The sequence below is a fragment of the Eriocheir sinensis genome, chromosome 50 (genome assembly GCF_024679095.1).
Source record: "Eriocheir sinensis breed Jianghai 21 chromosome 50, ASM2467909v1, whole genome shotgun sequence".
NCBI lineage: Eukaryota > Metazoa > Arthropoda > Malacostraca > Decapoda > Varunidae > Eriocheir > Eriocheir sinensis.
In genome coordinates this window covers 1878587-1900237 of record NC_066558.1, presented here as the reverse complement: position 1 = coordinate 1900237, position 21651 = coordinate 1878587, and the positions used below count along the sequence as shown (strand labels likewise).

The 21651-nt window shown below is 43.0% G+C and overlaps 2 protein-coding genes and 1 long non-coding RNA gene across 7 annotated transcripts; 2 read left to right on the top strand and 1 right to left on the bottom strand.

The window, feature by feature from the left end:
- The first annotated feature begins 1866 nt into the window (after positions 1-1866).
- On the top strand, positions 1867-12077 carry LOC126982184 (polynucleotide 5'-hydroxyl-kinase NOL9-like). 3 transcript variants are annotated; one of them, XM_050834028.1, is made up of 6 exons: positions 1867-1932; positions 3021-3124; positions 3698-4967; positions 6156-6390; positions 7536-8537; positions 11133-12077. In XM_050834028.1, the coding sequence occupies exons 2-6, from the start codon at positions 3048-3050 to the stop codon at positions 11219-11221; spliced, it is 2673 nt and encodes an 890-aa protein (XP_050689985.1). In that variant the 5' UTR covers positions 1867-1932; positions 3021-3047; the 3' UTR covers positions 11222-12077. The 3 variants fall into 3 exon arrangements, with proteins under 3 accessions (XP_050689985.1, XP_050689986.1, XP_050689987.1); XM_050834029.1 differs by having other exon boundaries at positions 1867-1981; XM_050834030.1 differs by having other exon boundaries at positions 1882-1957.
- LOC126982186 (uncharacterized) lies at positions 8916-10859 on the bottom strand. Of its 3 annotated transcripts, XR_007734845.1 has the most exons (4): positions 10433-10859; positions 10075-10102; positions 9245-9904; positions 8916-9073 (listed from the first exon to the last, which is right to left on the bottom strand). It is a non-coding gene; the product is annotated as an uncharacterized LOC126982186 (long non-coding RNA). The 3 variants fall into 3 exon arrangements; XR_007734843.1 differs by lacking the exon at positions 10075-10102 and having other exon boundaries at positions 9405-9904; positions 10405-10859; XR_007734844.1 differs by lacking the exon at positions 10075-10102 and having other exon boundaries at positions 9245-9734; positions 10405-10859.
- Positions 12078-14487: 2410 nt separating the features above from the next.
- On the top strand, positions 14488-21339 carry LOC126982183 (ubiquitin-conjugating enzyme E2 L3). Its single transcript, XM_050834027.1, has 5 exons — positions 14488-14558; positions 16585-16680; positions 16900-17028; positions 17159-17216; positions 18532-21339. The coding sequence occupies exons 1-5, from the start codon at positions 14532-14534 to the stop codon at positions 18684-18686; spliced, it is 465 nt and encodes a 154-aa protein (XP_050689984.1). The 5' UTR covers positions 14488-14531; the 3' UTR covers positions 18687-21339.
- The last annotated feature ends 312 nt before the right edge of the window (positions 21340-21651 follow it).

Sequence of the window (21651 nt, the reverse complement as noted above, 5' to 3'; positions counted from 1 at the left end):
TTAAATGACGTCTTTTTGTGTTTTTTTTCCTTATTATTAGTGCCATTAATTGTTTGTATGGCGCTAAAATAGACATCTTTGAGACATTCCCACTTATCACAAGACCATGAGTGCACTTCCTGTGAGCAGAAGATAATATGTTTGTTGTAAATGAGCTGATTGAAAGGAAAAAGAGAGAGGGAGGGAAACTGTACTTAGGCTTCCTAGATATAGAGAAAGCTTATGACAGGGTGAATAGAGATGTGTTATGCAGAGTGCTTGAAAAAGTTGGGCTGAGTGATAAGATTGTTAACATAATTAGAAGTATGTATGTAGGTACAAGAGCAAAGTATAGACTAGGTGATCTAGAGACAGGTTGGGTGAAGAGTGAAAGAGGAGTGAGACAAGGCTGTATATTATCACCAACATTATTTAGTCTTTTCACAGAGGAATTAGCAGTCAGAATGAGGAGAATGAATGCAGGAGTGAGAATTGGAGAGGATAAAGTATGTGTGTTGTTGTATGCGGATGATGTGGTGGTTATGAGTGAGTCTGCTGAAGAACTACAGAGTCTCCTAGATGTGGTAGGGGTTATGGAAGGATTTTGGGGTTAGGTTCAGTAGTGAGAAGAGCAAAGTAATGATAGTGAATAGGTCAGAGGATGAGAGAGAAACAACTTGGAGACTGGAAGGGATGAGTTGGAACAGACGGAAGAATACAAGTATCTAGGGGTGTGGATGGAGGTAAATGGATGCGGCAGGGCCAAGAATGTAAAGATAAGTATGGCAAACCAGTGGGTAGGCCGTTTAGGGAGTGCAGCGAGGATGAGAGCGAGCAAGTATGATGTCATCCGTGAGGTTTGGAAGAGTGTGGCTGTCCCGAGCCTTATGTATGGAATGGATGTGATGACATAGAATGACAGTGAGATAGAAAATTGGAAGTGGGGCAGAATAGGTAGCAAGAATGGCACTGAATGCACCAAGGTATGCAGCAGTAGAGGCTCTTAGGGGGGACATGGGATGGAGCACGTTTAGGGAAAGACTAGTAAAGGCAACCTTGAGATATAAAGTGAGACTGGAACAAATGGAGGATGCAAGATTAGCAAGGAAAGTATACTTGTGGAGTATAAGAGATGGCAAATGGGCGAATAAATGTGGGGAATGATAGACAAGAATGTTATGCTAAGTAGGTGGGTGTACCGACCCTTTGAAGATAGACAGAATGTGTTTGAATGGAGAATAACAAACAGAAATGGAGAGGGGTTTGAGGATGTAAGAAAGTGGAAGAATGTGATAGATATGGCAGTTAAAGATGAGGGATTGAGCAAGTGGAAGAATGAGATGGAAAGAAAGGAAACTCTCGACTGGTATAGGGAGAAAGAGGCCCCAAAGTGTGAGGTGTGGTATGAGGGAAGCCTGGGAGGTGATCTTTTCCGTGCTAGAGCGCAGTGTCTGGATGTGAATGCAAGGAACTATAGATGGTCTGAGTCCCGCAGCAAAGTATGCCAGATGTGTGACAGGGGTGTGGACGAGACTGTGCAGCATGTAGTGCTGGAATGCAAGAAGTATGACAGGGAGAGAACGAAGATGATGCATGTGTTTTTGAGCGAGATGGGACGTGATGTAAACGGGAGGACTGGAAGGGAGTGGATGGTGCTGCTGCTGGGGCTCAGTGGAGAGACGAGTGGACGAGTGATTGAGGCAGTGAAAGAGTTCTTGGAGGGCATGTGGCGTGAAAGATGTAGAGAATGATATCTTGCCCCGAGAACATAGACTTCCCGCATGTTTTGTTTTCTTTTCACAGGAGCTGCCGATATAAAGGCCTGGCTGGGGAGAAATCCCGAGCCACCTGTGACATCAAGATCAAGATCAAGATCAAGATCAAGAATTTGGCCACGTTTCTAGGAATTTATTTTATTTACTAATTACAAGTGAAAGGGAGGCGTGGAGGGAGGTAAGCACTCAATATTCTCCGCTTGGTAATAATTACAATATGAACTAAGGTAACTTTATGCACTGGAAACCTTATAAAAGACATAGTGAATTATTAACGAAAACCAGAGGAAATATCAGTTTTTACGTTGTTTTGGGTAATATTAGATATATATTGTTTTGTTATTCTGGTTTTCTGTGGTGAAAAATAACACATAATACACAGCAGTAGATGATCACCCCCTCCCCCCCTTATTGTATCTTGCAAAGGGGTAGGAATGGGTGTTATTGTGTAGATTTTTATTTATTTATTTATCTACTTACGTAAGCTGATTAGTTTGCCACACAGTTATTGCTTACAGTTTTCTTATTATTATTTAGCTTTTTGATGGGTTAAGGAGGGCTGCTATATATTGGGTTAGGTTAGGTTAGGTTGGGTTTTACTCTAGAATCACACCCACCTCACTTCAGGGGTTGACACAGTTGTTTTTTATATATTTTAACTTGCTTTTCGTCACTCTGATATCTGTTTCCATTGCTAATTTTCTTATCATTATTATACCTTTTAATTGGGCTGTTATTTGTTAGGTTAGGTTAGGTTTTACTCTAGAATCACACCCAACTCACTTCAGGGATGGACACAGTTGTTTTTATATATTTTAACTTGCTTTTCGTCACTCTGATATCTGTTTCCATTGCTAATTTTCTTATCATTATTTTACCATTTGACTGGGTAGGGATGAGGGCTGTTATTTGTTAGGTTAGGTTAGGTTTCACTCTAGAATCACACCCAACTCACTTCAGGGATGGACACAGTTGTTTTTATATATTTTAACTTGCTTTTCGTCACTCTGATATCTGTTTCCATTGCTAATTTTCTTATCATTATTTTACCATTTGACTGGGTAGGGATGAGGGCTGTTATTTGTTAGGTTAGGTTAGGTTTTACTCTAGAATCACACCCAACTCACTTCAAGGGTTGACACAGTTATTTTATATATATTTTAACTTGCTTTTCGTCACTCTGATATCTGTTTCTTTTGCAAATTACACGTTTCAGAGTTATAGATTAATTTATGTTTACGCAGCACGTTATTTACTATTTTTAAGATATTGGAAGGCTAGAAGGAGGCAGACATGTTTTCTCTTCAGCTGATACAGAAGAAAATTGACAAGTTCACTGCATCCGCCCCCAAGGACAGCGGTGCCAAGAGGTGAGCCAATACAGGATTTTATTTACCTCACATAAGTCTTCATGAGCACTAATGTGGAGTGTTCTAAATACTGATAAATTCCAAAGTTAATTACTATTCTTTGAACAGAATAATATATCGTATAAGAATATTGCTTGTTTGAACCTCTTGTGAAATCTAAATTAGGTTACCGTACATATTAACCCAGTAGCAGCGATGGGCCAAATTTGTGGCTTTACTGTGTAGCTGCGACGGGCCAAATTTGTGGCTTTACTGTGTAGCAGCGACGGGACAAATTTGTGGCTTTACTGTGTAGCAGCGACGGGCCAAATTTGTGGCTTTACTGTGTAGCTGCGACGGGCCAAATTTGTGCCATGATATAAACCCCAAAAAATAGATGATACATAATCTGATCACAAATGCTTTGATATATATTATGAAATGGTTTGTGTGAGGGGTGATTTTTTCTCATTATTCTCGCTTAGGGGGACCATTAAGAAACATGATCCCCGCTGCTACTGGGTTAAATGGCAATTATGCTTAGTCGTAATATACTTAAATCACAGTTACTAATTATCTTTTGAACACTCTAAGGAAAAAAACAACCGAACCCAAGTCGCCTGCTGCCAAGAAGCGACATATGGACACGGCAGACACCAACACCAGCACGACGACAGGCACGAAGAAGACGAGGAAGAAGAGGAATAGAAACCGCGGCAAAGCACAGAATCGAAGCAAAAGCGATGGGGAATCAGACGACAAGGGCGAGAATGACACACCTCTCACCGTCGCCTCAAGCTTGCCGATACTTTACGTAAACACCGAGACAAGCGTACCAGAGCAGGAGGTGCGGCCCAGCGTCAACCCAGAGAGCTTAACCGAGACTACCGAGTACGTAAACACTGGTAGTAAGACCGAGGAGCAGAATGACAGTAGCTACAGCAGTGAAATTGAGCTTTGGGGTGGCGGAAAGCATCAATTTGACCACTTGTATGACTGCGGTGCGACGGAAAAGGGATGGAAGAGTGACCAGGGCGGGAGAAAAGGAAAAAACGGAGGGAGGAGAAAGAGGAACGTGGATAGACTACCAGATACCATCTTTGCGGACATATCGGAGAACAGCAGCGACTTGGAACTGTTTCCGAGAGCGAGGGACGGAGATGGACCTTTCGACTCGGACTGTGTGGAGGTGATCGACCCCAGCAGTGACTCGGAGATGCCGTGGGGGGTCAAGATGAAGGAGCAGGACATGAGGGCCTTCACCGAGAACCTGAGGAAAGTCACCGAGCGCAGCAGTGACTCGGAACGCAGAAAGAAGGACAAGAAGAACCGTTCCATCAACAAATACCCCAAGGAAGTTAATGAGATCAGCAGCGACTCGGAGGTTCTACGGGCCCCGAAGAGGAAGGAGAAAAAAAAGCTTGGGAGTCCGAACCTTGAGAGCAACTCCGACCTCACCAGCGACGTCAAACTCTCGCGCCGACACCGAGAACCGAGGAAAAACGAAACGAAACACAACAAAAAACGGGAAATCGAGGCCAACCGAAACGCAGCACCCGACGTCAACCAAAGACTAACCATCGGGGAATGCATCGCAACCACAACAACCGAGAGCGGGACCGTCATCGCAGCGCTGCACCAGTCCGCGACCCTATACCTACAAGGGAGTATTAGGGTCACCCCGCTGCTGGGTACGGTGGAAGTGCTCGGTTATAAGCTGCGGCAGGGGGAGAGTCAGGTCATGTACTCCCTCCCGACGGCTTCTCTTCTTGGCGTAACGGCAGTTGAGGCGCGAACGATTGACGGTACGCAGGAGTCGCTCGCTGGGGTTGATGTGACGTGGCTTGAAGGGGTGAAGGAGAAGGTAGGTGTGTGTGTGTGTGTGTGTGTGTGTGTGTGTGTGTGTGAGAAGGAAGGAAGGAAAGAAAAAAGATGAGAGAAAAGGTGTGTGTATGTGTGTGTGTGTGTGTGTGTGTGTGTGTGTGTGAGAGAGAGAGAAGGAAGGAAGGAAAGAGAGAGGAAAGAAAGAAAATAAGATGAGAGAGTAAGTGTGTGTGTGTGTGTGTGTGTGTGTGTGTTTAAGTCTTAATTTCTTTTTTTTTCTTTCCTCCATCCATCCTTCCCTCACCTTCATTCCCCTTTTCCTTCTTTTCCTTATTCCTTATTTTCCTTCCCAATTATCCTTCCTCTCTTCATCCCCTTTCTTCCTCTTTCCTCATTTTTTGTTCTATCTGTCAAGTTTGTTCATCTGTCTGTCTTTTTTGTCTGTCTGTGTCTGTCTATGTTTGCTTATTTCTGTGTTAATGTGTGATCTATTGTTTGCTGTCTTTATGTCTGTCTATGTCTTTATATCTGTCTGTCTCTTTTGGCTGTCTGTGTCTGTCTGTTTGCTTATTTCTGTGTTAATGTGCGATCTATTGTTTTCTGTCTTTATGTCTGTCTGTCTGTCTGTCTATGTCTGTCTGTCTATATCTGTCTGTATGTCTGTGTGTGTCTATGTTTGCTTATTTCTGTGTTAATGTGTGATGTATTGTTTGCTGTCTTAAGTCTGTCTGTCTGTCTGTCTGTCTATGTCTGTCTGTCTATATCTGTCTGTATGTCTGTGTGTGTCTATGTTTGCTTATTTCTGTGTTAATGTGTGATCTATTGTTTACCTGTCTGTCTGTCTGTTTGTCTGTAATATGACCTAATATACTCTTGTTTTCTCTGTTATATTTCTTTCTTTCATTATTTACGTAGATACTCTTTTTTGCGTCACTCTTATGATTGACGCTCTCCCTTACGCTGTCTCAAATACCCCCCTCCCTTCCGCCCTTCCCCCACAAACAGAAATCAGCTAAAATATCCCGACTCAAAAAACATCACAAAAACTTTTAACATTTTTCCAATTCACTCCCAGACAAACACATGTACCCAAACACGCCATAGGTCCAAACATAGCCAGATCCTTCCTCGACACACCCACACTAAGCGCAAAGCAAACAGACAAGCGCATGTACCAGAAAGACCGAAATAAAACACCATGAAAACTTCTACTCCCTCCCCAAAACAGACAAGCAGTGCCGTCATCCTCGAGGTCTCCCGGCACTCATCGCCAAGGGTCAGCTTCCTGGTGAGTGCCGGCTGGGGTGTGTTGGGCCGCTGCCTGAAGATACAGAGGCCCTGGAACTCTATCGGTGCCTCGGTGGTCACCCGGAACGATTATAACAAGTACCGTGTCACCCGTATTCCGCCGGAGTGGAGGGAGGCGGCGCAGACCCTGGTGGAGACGCTGAAGTGTGGATCAGGTGAGGCGGAATTTGGATTTTGTTGTTTGCTAATTATGATATCAGCTGTGCATGATCAGTATGTACGAGGAGATATTTCTCGCAACACCAGCCCGGCCGCCATTTGCATTGTTTGAAAACCACACAACCACACCCATGCAACAAACAGCTGCATGCCGCGTGCCTCCAGAACCGGGTGAATTGTGTCTCGCCTAGTTGTCTGTCATAGTCCACGAGTGATGGTGGGAATAATATGCTAATTATGATATCTTTCGCCTCTTTTGTTTCTTTTTTAGGAGCAGCAAGTATCGGGCTTTTTTTTTTTTATTATTGTTTTCTTTTTTTGTGTGCCCTTGAGCTGCCTCCTTTGTTGTAAAAAAAAAAAAAAAAGAAGAAGAAGCCGTGCATCATCAGTATGTACGGGATGTATTTCTCACATTTTCTCTTTATGTAGGAGGGTAACTATTACATTTTCTCTCTTTATGTAGGAGGGTAACTATTACATTTTCTCTCTTTATGTAGGAGGGTAACTATTACATTTTCTCTCTTTATGTAGGAGGGTAACTATTACATTTTCATTGCTTAACTCAACGCCCCTTGTCAATTCAACCAGTAAAGATTACACCAAAAATATATAGATTTCGGAAACTGTACATCGTCAGTGTTCTTTAACCGTACATATTTCTGAGCATTTTAAGAACTTTTTTTTTTCCAAAATTGTTGTCTTAAAGTTTGGGGTGCGCGTTATATGGTGCGAAATAAGGTGATACATTTTCTCTCTTTATGTAGGAGGGTAACTATTATATTTTCTCTTTATGTAGGAGGGTAACTATTACATTTTCTCTCTTTATGTAGGAGGGTAACTATTACATTTTCTCTCTTTATGTAGGAGGGTAACTATTACATTTTCTCTCTTTATGTAGGAGGGTAACTATTACATTTTCTCTATGTAGGAGGGTAACTATTACATTTTCTCTCTTTATGTAGGAGGGTAACTATTACATTTTCTATCTTTATGTAGGAGGGTAACTATTACATTTTCTCTCTTTATGTAGGAGGGTAACTATTACATTTTCTCTCTTTATGTAGGAGGGTAACTATTACATTTTCTCTCTTTATGTAGGAGGGTAACTATTACATTTTCTCTCTCTCCCTCCCCCCCACAGTTCCTTACGTCATAATCTGCGGCGGGAAAAGTGTCGGGAAAAGCACCTTCTTCAAGTACCTCGCCAACACCCTCCTCTCGGCCACCCCAGAGACCGGTGTAACGTGTCTCGACTTCGACCCAGGGCAGCCGGAGCTCTCCCTCCCCACCGCACTCTCCCTCACACACCTCACGCAGCCTCTCCTCGGCCCACCCTACGCCCTAAACCTCGACACCATCTCGTCAAGCCATACGCACAAGCTCGTAGGCGCCGTAAGCCCACAGTTCATACTAGAGGCGTATGGGAAGGCTGTCCGTGACCTGTGCGATGCCGCGAGGGAGCATGCGAGCAAGGCGCCGATTCTTGTCAACACGATGGGGTGGACGCAGAGGACAGGTCTAGGGCTCATGCTGGATGTGTTGCGGGTAGCCAAGCCAACACACGTCATGCAGATACAAAGCCCAAAGTCCGACCGCAATTTCCCGTTCTTTCTCGAAGCGGAAACCGTTCGCGACGCAAGAGGAGGAATCACGACCAGCCCTGGCGATGTCGACCTCCACTACGGCCTGACGATTCTACCCTGCGCGACCCTGGACAACTGCGGCCCTCACATATCGCAGCCCAAGGCACTACGGGAGCTTAGGGTCCTCGCCGAAGCAGGGCAGGCTGTAGAATCGGAGTCCCATATCGCAGTGCCGTGGGCTAATGTGGCACTTCATGTATGCGAGGATCAAGTGCCGAGAGACAGAATTCTACAAGTGCTCAATGCCCAGTTGGTCGCTCTGTGCCGTGTTGAGCTTCCGAGTCTCTGCACGCCACACCCTGATCTCCCGCAGCTGCTGTTACCCGGTGCTGGCCTTGGCGATCTCCTAGGCTGGGGTGTTGTCATGGGGGTTGATCCACTGGCGAGCAAGATCCACCTGGCAACGGCGCTGTCAGAGGAGGTGGTTCATGAGAAGGTCAATGCACTCATTATGCCCCAACTCCACCTCCCGGCCGCCTTCTATAAGCTGTTCAGTGCGGGTGAGTGTTTGGGGTATCTTCAAACACATGATAGCCAGCACCTTATGGTATGAATCAACACAGAATGACCTCACTTTGTTGTATAGAAAGTCTCATTAGTAAGGAAGCATATATGAATTTTCTGAGTCAAGACCTATAGTGACTGTTTGGGGTTTTGTTAGGTTAGGTTAAGTTTAGGGTATCTTCAAACACATGATAGCCAGCACCTTATGGTATGAATCAACACAGAATGACCTCACTTTGTTGTATAGAAAGTCTCATTAGTAAGGAAGCATATATGAATTTTCTGAGTCAAGACCTATAGTGACTGTTTGGGGTTTTGTTAGGTTAAGTTTAGGGTATCTTCAAACACATGACAGCCAGCACCTTATGGTATGAATCAACAAAGAATGACCTCACTTTGTTGTATAGAAAGTCTCATTAGTAAGGAAGCATATATGAATTTTCTGAGTCAAGACCTATAGTGACTGTTTGGGGTTTTGTTAGGTTAGGTTAGGTTAAGTTTAGGGTATCTTCAAACACATGATAGCCAGCACCTTATGGTATGGATCAACACAGAATGACCTCACTTTGTTGTATAGAAAGTCTCATTAGTAAGGAAGTATGTATGAATTTTCTGAGTGAAGACCTATAGTGACTGTTTGGGGTTTTGTAAAGGTTAGGTTTGGTTAAGTTTAGGGTATCTTCAAACACATGATAGCCAGCACCTTATGGTATGAATCAACAAAGAATGACCTCACTTTGTTGTATAGAAAGTCTCATTAGTAAGGAAGCATATATGAATTTTCTGAGTCAAGACCTATAGTGACTGTTTGGGGTTTTGTTAGGTTAAGTTTAGGGTATCTTCAAACACATGATAGCCAGCACCTTATGGTATGAATCAACACAGAATGACCTCACTTTGTTGTATAGAAAGTCTCATTAGTAAGGAAGCATATATGAATTTTCTGAGTCAAGACCTATAGTGACTGTTTGGGGTTTTGTTAGGTTAGGTTAGGTTAAGTTTAGGGTATCTTCAAACACATGATAGCCAGCACCTTATGGTATGAATCAACACAGAATGACCTCACTTTGTTGTATAGAAAGTCTCATTAGTAAGGAAGCATATATGAATTTTCTGAGTCAAGACCTATAGTGACTGTTTGGGGTTTTGTTAGGTTAAGTTTAGGGTATCTTCAAACACATGACAGCCAGCACCTTATGGTATGAATCAACAAAGAATGACCTCACTTTGTTGTATAGAAAGTCTCATTAGTAAGGAAGCATATATGAATTTTCTGAGTCAAGACCTATAGTGACTGTTTGGGGTTTTGTTAGGTTAGGTTAGGTTAAGTTTAGGGTATCTTCAAACACATGATAGCCAGCACCTTATGGTATGGATCAACACAGAATGACCTCACTTTGTTGTATAGAAAGTCTCATTAGTAAGGAAGTATGTATGAATTTTCTGAGTCAAGACCTATAGTGACTGTTTGGGGTTTTGTTAGGTTAGGTTAGGTTAAGTTTAGGGTATCTTCAAACACATGATAGCCAGCACCTTATGGTATGAATCAACACAGAATGACCTCACTTTGTTGTATAGAAAGTTTCATTAGTAAGGAAGCATATATGAATTTTCTGAGTCAAGACCTATAGTGACTGTTTGGGGTTTTGTTAGGTTAGGTTAGGTTAAGTTTAGGGTATCTTCAAACACATGATAGCCAGCACCTTATGGTATGAATCAACACAAAATGACCTCACTTTGTTGTATAGAAAGCCTCATTAGTAAGGAAGCATATATGAATTTTCTGAGTCAAGGCCTATAGTGACTGTTTGGGGTTTTGTTAGGTTAAGTTTAGGGTATCTTCAAACACATGATAGCCAGCACCTTATGGTATAAATCAACAAAGAATGACCTCACTTTGTTGTATAGAAAGTCTCATTAGTAAGGAAGCATATATGAATTTTCTGAGTCAAGACCTATAGTGACTGTTTGGGGTTTTGTTAGGTTAGGTTAGGTTAAGTTTAGGGTATCTTCAAACACATGATAGCCAGCACCTTATGGTATGAATCAACAAAGAATGACCTCACTTTGTTGTATAGAAAGTCTCATTAGTAAGGAAGCATATATGAATTTTCTGAGTCAAGACCTATAGTGACTGTTTGGTGTTTTGTTAGGTTAGGTTAGGTTAAGTTTAGGGTATCTTCAAACACATGATAGCCAGCACCTTATGGTATGAATCAACACAGAATGACCTCACTTTGTTGTATAGAAAGTCTCATTAGTAAGGAAGCATATATGAATTTTCTAAGACCTATAGTGACTGTTTGGGGTTTTGTTAGGTTAGGTTAGGTTAGGTTAAGTTTAGGGTATCTTCAAACACATGATAGCCAGCACCTTATGGTATGAATCAACACAGAATGACCTCACTTTGTTGTATAGAAAGTCTCATTAGTAAGGAAGCATATATGAATTATCTGAGTAACTTTGGTTCTATATGAGTAACTATATGAGTTTCTATAGTAACTGATTGGGGTTTTGTTAGGTTATGTTAGGTTAGGTTTAATAAGCACCTTAGGCCCAATTAACCAGGTGTTCTCTGATCTCGTTAACAGGTAAGGAGGGGCCGTACCTGCAGAAGGAGGGTCGTAATGAGGCCGCCAGGTTGAGGGTCGGACGAAATTTCAAACCCAGGCGAAAGTGACCCGACCCGACCTGACCTGACCTGACCCGTGGATGCTAATACTTTATCTTATGCATTGGAAGGGATGATGATGGAAGGATAAGGTACAAGGATATCTTTTTTTATATTATTTTTATCTATTTTTCTTTATTTATTTGATTTTATTTTGTTTTTTTGTTTTTTTTGTCTTGGTCAGAATTGGTCTCAGTATCTTTTGCTCTCTCTCTCTCTCTCTCTCTCTCTCTCTCTCTCTCTCTCTCTCTCTCTCTCTCTCTCTCTCTCTCTCTCTCTCTCTCTCTCTCTCTCTCTCTCTCTCTCTCTCTCTCTCTCTCTCTCTCTCAGGCTTAAGCACTATTAAAGAACTGAAAGGCTATAGGCTTGTTCTGGGCCCCTCTCTCTCTCTTGTAATCCATATTGTTTTTTTTTCCTTAATTTTTATCATTTTACTTTATTTTTTATTACTATTATTATTATCATCAAAAGTTTTATAATTACTGTAACTATTTTCTTCAGAACTTCATAATTTTGTTACCATATAAGGATCAGTAACATCATAATTGTTCAGCATCATTGATTAGGATTACAATTAAAAGGGACCTGTTTGAATGTTTGAATATAACTCTTTTTATATATACAATAGGCCTGTTAATAGGACGTTCATTTCTTATATATAATTTGCACTCATTTAAACATAACCTTGCTCAAACTGTTACCGGGCCTATAATTTGGACCGGGCCTATAATTTGGGTAGATTCTTCAGGGGGACAAGAATAAATAAAAAATGTATTAAAATATTTGAATACAACTCTTTTTATATATTCAATAGGCCTAATGAAGGGTGTATTTATTTATAGTAATACAAGCCTTATTATTTCCAGTTAGTCTTTATTTTAATCAGTCCCTCAATGATTTTTAATATCCCAAAAATAATGTTAGTTTAAAATATATTACTTCGTGTGAGTGTGTGTGTGTGTGTGTGTGTGTGTGTACCCAGATAGCTGTTATCTAAGTAAGGGGGAAGGCTTTGATAAGGGAGAGTAGTAGTAGTAATAGTAGTAGTAGTAGTAGTAGTAGTAGTAACACGTGGGCTTATAAATAGGTGTTCTTTGTGGTGACGTGAGGGAGGGCAGGGAAGCAACATAAGGAAGAAGAAAGTTAATTATAGACTCTCACACTGCATGTTAATCCTCCACGTGGTCAGCTGTCAAGAGGAGGAGGAGGAGGAGGAGGAGGAAGAATGGGAAGAGGAGGAGGAGGAAGAGAGAGAGAGAGGAAAGTGGGCTGTGTGGAGAAACTCGTATATTTAAGAGTTAAGGAGGAGGAAGAGGAAGAGAGAGAAAGAGGAATTAAAGAGGGATAGAAGACTTAAGGAGAAGGAGGAGGAGGAAGAAGAGAGAGAGAGAGAGAGAGAGAGAGAGAGGAAAGTGGGCTGTGTGGGGAAACTCGTATATTTAAGAGTTAAGGAGGAGGAAGAGGAAGAGAGAGAGAGAAAGAGGAATTAAAGAGGGAGAAGGAGGAGGAGGAAGAACATTTATTAAGAAGAAGAGGAGGAAGAGAGGAAAAAGGGGTGTGTGGAGAAACGTGTGTATATATAAGACTTAAGGAGAAGGAAGAGGAGGAGGAGGAATTTAAGAGGAAGAGAGGGAAAGAGGAAAGAGTTAAGAAGAGGAGGTTAGGAGGAGAAAGAGGCTGAGGAGAGAAAACAAAAAAAAGATCTCTAATATATACAGTTATTAAAGAGATCAGTGGGAGAAACGTGTAGGCCTAGAAATTAAAATATTGAGTAGGAGGAGAAGGAATAGGCTCTGAAATAGAAAAAGTATCCCGGGAAATTAATTGACAGCGATAATATAAGGAGGTTCAAAAATTTAAGTACTCCAGGAAAATATAATTGATAAGCATTGACGAGGAGGAGGAGGCTGCAGCTGGTGATTGCAAGATAAGGTGATTGATTGATTGATTGTTTATTGTTGCAGGTTGATTGATTAATTGTTTATTGTTACGTGAGATAAGTATTTAGTGTAGCCATAAAGGAAGGAGGAAATTATATTCGAGGATGCATAATAACTTAATAGCCATGTTGTATTCCTCGCTTATATATGTGCGAGAAAATACCCACTTTCTTATATTACTAAATGAATACTTACGTCATTGAAATAAAGGAGAAAAAAAAATGATTCCTTAGTGATTTTAACGTAAACTTCGCTAAACGTGACATGGCCAAATTTAGCGATATTGTAAGATTATATCACGAGCAGGTATTTGCAATGGATCTACAGCGTTGGAAAAATACCAGTAATAGTTGCTAATAAGTTTTGAGGGCTTATAGATAATCATAGGGAAGTAAAATGCATGTAAAATCAGCTTCGGCGAATATAGCAGAACTTTGAGAGGGGATAAAAATGAACTAAATAACCACTCTCTTCCACGGTACTTGATTACGATGCATAATTTCTACTTATTATAACATTTTAAGTGCATATAAGTAACTGAGTGGAGGGGAAAAGGGAAAAACTATCTGTCATTGAATGTAGCGAGTCAGTGTTCCTCCCCTTCATTGCTGCCAAGGTCACGGTTTTGGGAAGTCATGGTTGAGGGTTTTACGGCCATTTCTATTTCATGCCATTAATGCACTGATAAATATAACGTTTTCTTATTGATAACTTTAATTTGAGTCCACATATTTAGTACAAAATAGCCGTGTCATCGGTAATCTTTCATCCATGACTTGCGCTATTTTCATGTTGGGCCATTTGGAGGTCGTGTCAGACTGTTTATCTTTACTTAATTCCTTTTATTTAATTCTATATCTTCTATTTTATTCATTTTATCATTAATTATCAATCTTATAAGGTGTCTCGTGGATATAGACTTTGTAATTTCCGGTAATATTTGCCCTCCCACGGCCATATCTACTGTACTGGGTTTGATAATAATAGAAATAATAGTTTAATAATAATAATAGATAATAAAAGGCTGATAATAATAGTAGTAAAGATAATAATGATAAAATAATTCAAAGGTACGTGAGTTAGCGAAATCTACTGCACGTATTTAATAATAATGGTAATAACAGTTCGATAATAATAATAATAATAATAATAATAATAATAGTAAATAAAAGTATATGATAACTAATAAAAGATAATAAAATAGTTCGATCATGTGGGTGACTAGACAAAACCTACTGCACTGAGTATCATGAAAACAGCAATAATAGTTAAATAATAATAGTAAAAGCCGTAAATAATAATAGTTACAGTAATAAAGATAATAAAAGATGTGATAAAAGGGAGAGTTGGCAACGCTGCTCCTCCACCAGCAGACAACAATGGCCGCCACAAGGAGGCTACAGAAGGTAAGTCTCGACATTTTTACCGCCTTTTCACCTCTCTTTGGCGCTTAATGGCGTGACAGCCGCGAGGGGAGGGACATGACACCTTCCCCTTCTTAGTGAGGCGAAGGGGTGTGTCTGCGAGGCCCTGGAGCGGCGCGGCGGAGGCGGAAAAAGAGGGTAGCTGTTTGGCTTCTCCCTCGGCACGGGGTTGAATTTTTGTCCTTTTTCAGCTTCCTTGACCTCCTCGTTGACCCCCATGCCGGTTGGGTCAGGAGGGAGGTCAAAGGTCATTAGGGTTTAGATAGAAGGACACATAAAGGTCAATAGGCTTATAGTTTGCTGAATAATCACATTTTTTAGCATTTTTAGAATTCATATTTTTGTCCTTTTTCGGTTTCCTTGACCTCCTCGTTGACCCCCATGCCGGTTGGGTCAGGAGGGAGGTCAAAGGTCATTAGGGTTTAGATATAAGGACACATAAAGGTCAATAGGCTTATAGTTTGCAGAATAATCACATTTTTTCCTTATTTTCAGTTTAATATTTTCGTCCTTTTTCGGTTTCCTTGACCTCCTCGTTGACCCCCATGCCGGTTGGGCCAGGAGGGAGGTCAAAGGTCATTAGGGTTTAGATATAAGGACACTTAATGGTCAATAGGCTTATAGTTTGCTGAATAATCACATTTCTAATCATTTTTAGAAGTCATATTTTTGTCCTTTTTCAGCTTCCCCGACCTCCTGCCCTGACCTCAAGCTTGTAGGGTCAGGAGGGAGGTCAAAGGTCACTAGGGTTTAGATATAAGGACACATGAAGGTCAATAGGCTTATAGTTTGCTGAATAATCACATTTTTAATCATTTTTAGAAGTCATATTTTTTGTCCTTTTTCAGCTTCCCCGACCTCCTGCCCTGACCTCAAGCTTGTAGGGTCAGGAGGGAGGTCAAAGGTCATTAGGGTTTAGATATAAGGACACTTAATGGTCAGTAGGCTTATAGTTTGCTGAATAATCACATTTTTAAGAATTTTATAGAAGTCATATTTTTGTCCTTTTTCAGCTTCCCCGACCTACTGCCCTGACCTCAAGCTTGCAGGGTCAGGAGGGAGGTCAAAGGTCATTAGGGTAGAGATGAAAGGGTGTAGGAGGGTTAAGGAAGTAATAGTTAGTCAAATAATTGCATTTTTCATAATTTTCCGTTTCATATTTTGTCCTTATTCAGGTTCCTTGAGTTCCCTGTTGACCCCCAAGCCAACCAGGGTGGGAGGGAGGTCAAAGGTCACTAGGGTGGAGATACATGGGGGTGGGAAGGTCTAGGGATTAAATTATGTATATATGTCCTAATTAACTTTATCACAGTATCTTAATCCGTGATCAACCTCTCTTAAAGCTAAATCATTTGGCTTTATTATCCTGCAAACTCTAATTAAGGGATTTTATTTGTATTTTTGAGGCCTTCTAATAGTAAGATCTTTTTGTATACACCAGAACATGTATATTTCAAGAGCTATTTATATTGCTACTTGTATTCCTATTAAAACCATTACTACTACAACAAGCATTCTTCTTTTTTTTCTTCTTCATTTAGCTTCTTCAATAATTACTACTGTTATTGCTATTTTAATTTGCTTCTTCTACCACCTCCTACAGCTACTACTATTACTACTACTAACTTTACTACTACTACTACTACTACTACCACTACCAATCCCATCAATGCCAAGTCTCCCTGTAAACACCTTCTCCACATTTTCCTAGGTCTACCAACTGGTCTCCTTCCTTCTACCTCCAGTCTCTCCACAACCCCCAGCACTGTATCCTCCCCTGCTCTCTCTGGTCTCCTTCTTCTACCTCCAATCTCTCCACAACCCCAACTGGTCTCCTTCCTTCTACCTCCAGTCTCTCCACAACTCCCAGCACTGTATCCTCCCCTGCTCTCTACTCTGTCTTCTGCCCAATGCTCATCCAATCCCATCAATGCCAAGTCTCCCTGTATACACCTTCTCCACCACTGTCTTCATTCTACTAAAACAACATCTCTCCCTCTCTCTCCAGGAGCTGGCGGACATTCGAAAGTCAGGCATCAAGTCATTCAGGGACATCCAGGTTGACGAGACCAACATACTCACATGGCAGGGACTCATCGTGCCCGTGAGTGTTGCCCCGTGTGTGTGTGTGTGTGTGTGTGTGTGTGTGTGTGTGTGTGTGTGTTCGTCAATATCCTTTTTTTATTTTATTTTACTCAATATATATTTTTTAACTTCTTTGTTTTTTATGTCTTTTTCGTCCCCTACTTCCTCTACCCCCCCCCCCCCCCCCCCCCCCACCGCACCCCATGCAGTAATTAATCGGTCCTCCCTATCGTCGCAGGAGAACCCGCCCTACAACAAGGGGGCGTTTCGCATCGAGGTCAACTTCCCGGCGGAGTACCCGTTCAAACCGCCAAAGATCAACTTCAAGACCAAGATTTACCACCCCAATGTTGACGAGAAAGGACAGGTGAGCCAGGCCAGGTGTTCAGGGCATAGGGAGGGTTTTCTCATTGCCTCGTATACATAACATGGCATAATATAGTTAATGTGTAATAATACTAATACTAATTTACTCCTTGTCATCTTCCTCCCCATAGGTGTGTTTGCCCATCATTAGTGCAGAGAACTGGAAGCCGGCCACCAAAACGGACCAAGGTGAGGGGAGACTTAGAGAGTTTTTGCCTGTGAACATTTATTTGCTTATTTAATTTGTCAGGTTTTATTTTTGTGAACAGATTTTAACCCGGTAGCAGTAGGGATCATGTTTCTTAATGGTCCCTCCAAGCGAGAAAAATGAGAAAAAATCACCCCTCACACAAACCATTTCATAATATATACCAAAGCATTTGTGATCAGTTTAAGGATCATCTATTTTGGGGGGTTTATATCATGGCAAAAATTTGACCCGTCGCTGCTACACGGTAAAGCCACAAATTTGACCCGTCGCTGCTACACGGTAAAGCCACAAATTTGGCCCGTCGCAGCTACCAGGTTAATTTGTTTTAGCAGGTCAAGTTACCTGGTCTTCACACACCATCACTCAATCAATTCCCATTCTCCTCGTCTATGGTATCTTGTATTCACCTGGTACCAGCGACGGGCCAAATTTGTGGCTTTACTGTGTAGCAGCGATGGGCCAAATTTGTGGCTTTACTGTGTAGCAGCGATGGGCCAAATTTGTGGCTTTACTGTAGCAGTGACGGGCCAAATTGTGGCTTTACTGTAGCAGCGATAATAAATTTGTGGCTTTACTGTGTACCATTTGTGGCTTTATCACGGGCCAAATTTGTGTCTTTCCTGTGTAACCGCGACGGGCCAAATTTGTGGCTTTACTGTGTAACAGCGATGGTCCAAATTTGTGGCTTTACTGTGTAACAGCAATGGGCCAAATTTGTGGCTTTACTGTGTAACAGCGATGGTCCAAATTTGTGGCTTTACTGTGTAACAGCGATGGGCCAAATTTGTGGCTTTACTGTGTAACAGCGATAATAAATTTGTGGCTTTACTGTGTAACAGCGATGCCAAATTTGTGGCTTTACTGTAGCAGCGATGGGCCAAATTTGTGGCTTTACTGTGTAGCGATGGATAATAAATTTGTGGCTTTACTGTGTAGCAGCAACGGGCCAAATTTGTGGCTTTACTGTGTAGCAGCGATGGGCCAAATTTGTGGCTTTACAGTGTAGCAGCGATGGGCCAAATTTTTGCCATGATATAAACCCCCCAAAATAGATGATGCATAAACTGATCACAAATGCTTTGATATGTATTATGAAATGGTTTGCGTGAGTGATGATTTGCTTAGAGGGGCCTTTAAGAAACATGATCCCGGCAGCTACCAGGTTAAGTTATATGCCTTTGAGGAAGTGTTGCTGATGCTGTCTAGTATTGAATTATATGCCTCTAAGGAAGTTATACCCCTCATAATACCCCTAACACAGCCTTCCTTCCTCACTACCCATTCTCCCTCCAGTTATCGAGGCCCTGATCAACCTAGTGAATGAGCCCGAGCCGGAGCACCCGCTGCGCGCTGACCTGGCCGAGGACTACACCAAAGACCGCAAGAAGTTCATGAAAAACGCAGAGGAGTTCACCAAGAAGAACTCCGAGAAACGGCCGGCTGACTAACCTGTCCGCGCCCCCTGTAGCCTGTGATCCAGCAAGGCGCTCGTCAGGCAGAAGCTCTTCCTTAGCGAGACACACACACACACATACACGTTCACTCACACTCGCTCACTCCCTGCTTTCTATTGTACCTCCTTCCCTTCTTGTTCGTAGTATAGGCTCTCTGGTACTTTGCACTCTTCTATAACTCTGTCTGCTCTTTTGTATACCTCTATATCTTGTTCCAAAGCCTCCCTTATGTTTCTCTACTTCTTGTTCTTCTCCTTCTCCTCCTCCTCTTCCTTCTAAACCCACATATCTTTTTCTCTTTCTCTCCTGTTCCTCCCATCCTCTCTTTCCTCTTTTTTTATATCTCATTTTTTCTTCCTCCTCCTCCTCTTTCTCCATTTCACTCCTGTTCTTTCTCCTCCTTCCTCTTCCTCTCTCTCCTTCTCCTCCTACTGTTCCTGTTTCTCTCTCACTCTCCTCTTCCTCCTCCTCCTTGCTCTCCATTCCCTCTCTCACACACACACACACACACACACACACACACACACACACACACACACACACATGCGGCCACCATCCCATCCTCCCAGTGGTGTTTTAAAGAGAGAGAGAGAGAGAGTGATTGCGTCGGTGTTGTGTGTTGCAGGCTGCCGGAACACTGCAACACTGGGCCAGTCAGTGTGTTGCCTGGAGTGTTGTTGCACAGCTCCACTACCAGCATTTATTTGAGGTTTTTGTTTTATCTGTTTTTTTTTACATGTAGTTATTTATTGGGTAGTGAGGGCATGGCTGGTGTGTGTGTGTGTGTGTGTGTGTGTGTGTGTGTGTGTGTGTGTGTTGAGGTGGTAGAGACGGATCCAGGAATTAGTGGTGTAGTGTGCCGAGCCAGCCATGCCAAGCAGAGCTGTCGTGTGTGTGTGTGTGTGTGTGTGTGTGTGTGTGTGTGTGTGTGTGTGTGTCAGGCTGCCATCGCTGCCGCACCACCATGGAGGCCCCCCCTGCCCCCTCCCCGGGTGTCTGCCTGACAAGTGTCCTTGCTGTCCTAGACGTATGTTAGCTTCCTAAGTCTTGTTGCTTTTACAGGTATTTTTGAAGTAAAATAATGATAATGTGGAACAGAGTTCTTGTGATTAAATTATAAAGTTTCAAGACTTCAGAGTGTGCCGCAGGAGGTGCCAGGCTGCCCCCCGACCCTCTCCAACCCCTGCTGGTGCCTCATTGAGGGCCAGGCACTAACCCCGTGTCTGGCCCCCGCCAGGCACTGCCCCCCCTCCCCCCCCTCAGTACATATCACCAGTCACACCGTGTTGGGGAAACAAAATACTTCATGACCAGACTAAATTGTTGACACTCAAAGTATAATTCTTGTACCAATTGGCTGTGACTATGTTATAAGTGTTGTGGCCCGGCCCACGGCGGCCGGCGCTGCGCTGAGACCTTGTTGGTGTGTTCCTGCAGCAGCAGCCCCGGGGGGGTGTAGCCCGGCAGCCCTGCGGCCACTCGTGTATGAGCTTCACCTCACTCAGTGCGGCTGAACTGTTCCCCAAGTGTTTTTGTGGGGGCGCCCCGCCCCATTTTGTACTTAAGACTCTCCACAGTCTTGTGACTCCCGGCCGCGGCTCCCCGGCCGCCACCGGTGTGTCGGGGGCGCGGCGGGAGGCGTCTCAAGTTGAGACACGCCAAGGTGGCGGCCCCGGCGGTGGGCGGCTGCCCGGCGCGGGGCCGCCGCAGACCGTTACTTTGTGTTGTCAGTATTGTCCTCCGCAGCAGCAGCAGCAGAATGTATACTACAGAGTTTTTATACCCGATGATGCCACGTGTGCGAGGGACTGTGTCTGGCAGCGGCCGCCACGGTGGAGGGACACGCCACCCTGACCAGAAACACTTGCCTTATACCGTGTGTTTGCGCCATGACCAAGCTGTGACGCCTCTCCTCACCCTGTTGTGTTGCCGCACCACCCGTCACAGGTGTTAGGCCCCGTACTCCCCCCCTCTTGATAAACCTTCCCGGCTGGCACAGGGCAGCCGCCAGACAGTGCCGCGTCAAGCGTAGCCTCACACACTGGAGCAGGACAACACAGAACCATAAGGGCGAACACAGAGGCAGGGAAGAGGAGTTACCCCTACACACCACCCCCTCTCCCTGTGTCCCTCCTCAGCACTCATGTGAGGCACCATAACTGCCACTACCATAAGACAGGGCATGTGTAGACTGATGATTTAGAGGCAGCAGCAACCCAACACATTAGACAACCACTATACAGGCAGCAGAGATCTCCATCCATCACCAGTTAACCACTCTACCTGTTCAAATACGAGGTGTTTTTACCTTACAACACCTGTGAGAGAATGATGACCCCCTTCCTACCCCCGTATACTGACCCCCCCCTCCTTCCCCGTAACGCCCTAATCAATTTCTTTAACCGAGGGACTCAATCGTTTTTCATAGCTTTCGGAGATGTGTGAATGCAGTGTTTCCAGGAGACGAACCGACCGATTTTTTGTTTACGTTTATCGTGAGTGCTCCGTTGTGTAATCAATTCATTCAACCCTTCCATGCTAGGTAGTTAAGGCTCTCCCCGCGGCCCTGATGAACCCTCTGAGTAATGACTTGGCTTTGTTCTCTGTCGCATATGGAAGGAAGAAGAAGAAAGGTTATATGAGTGAATACTGTTTTTATCTAACCAAAACAAACAGAGTGTAAAGATTTGGCTCCTTTCTTTGTCGCAGATGGAAAGAACAAGCAGAAGATATATAAAATGACCCAGAAAGTTTAGATTGGCTCCATTCTTTGTCACAGATGGAAAAAGCAAGCATTAGAAGTCTTTACCTCTATATAAAATGACCCAGAAAGTTACAATTGGCTCCGATCTTTGTCGCATATGGAAGGAAGAAGAAGAAATGGTTATATGAGTGAATTTTGTCTTTAACCAAAACAAACTGTGATTAAATATTTAGCCTCATTCTTTGTCGCAGATGG

Excerpts from the sequence above, each read along its gene's own strand:
- LOC126982184 (XM_050834028.1), top strand. The coding sequence starts at position 3,048 with ATGTTTTCTCTTCAGCTGATACAGAAGAAAATTGACAAGTTCACTGCA. Across the intron at positions 6,391-7,535 it reads GACGCTGAAGTGTGGATCAG|TTCCTTACGTCATAATCTGC; the intron begins GTGAGGCGGAAT and ends TCCCCCCCACAG. Across the intron at positions 8,538-11,132 it reads CTATAAGCTGTTCAGTGCGG|GTAAGGAGGGGCCGTACCTG; the intron begins GTGAGTGTTTGG and ends TCTCGTTAACAG.
- LOC126982183 (XM_050834027.1), top strand. The coding sequence starts at position 14,532 with ATGGCCGCCACAAGGAGGCTACAGAAG. Across the intron at positions 16,681-16,899 it reads GGCAGGGACTCATCGTGCCC|GAGAACCCGCCCTACAACAA; the intron begins GTGAGTGTTGCC and ends CTATCGTCGCAG. Across the intron at positions 17,217-18,531 it reads GGCCACCAAAACGGACCAAG|TTATCGAGGCCCTGATCAAC; the intron begins GTGAGGGGAGAC and ends TTCTCCCTCCAG.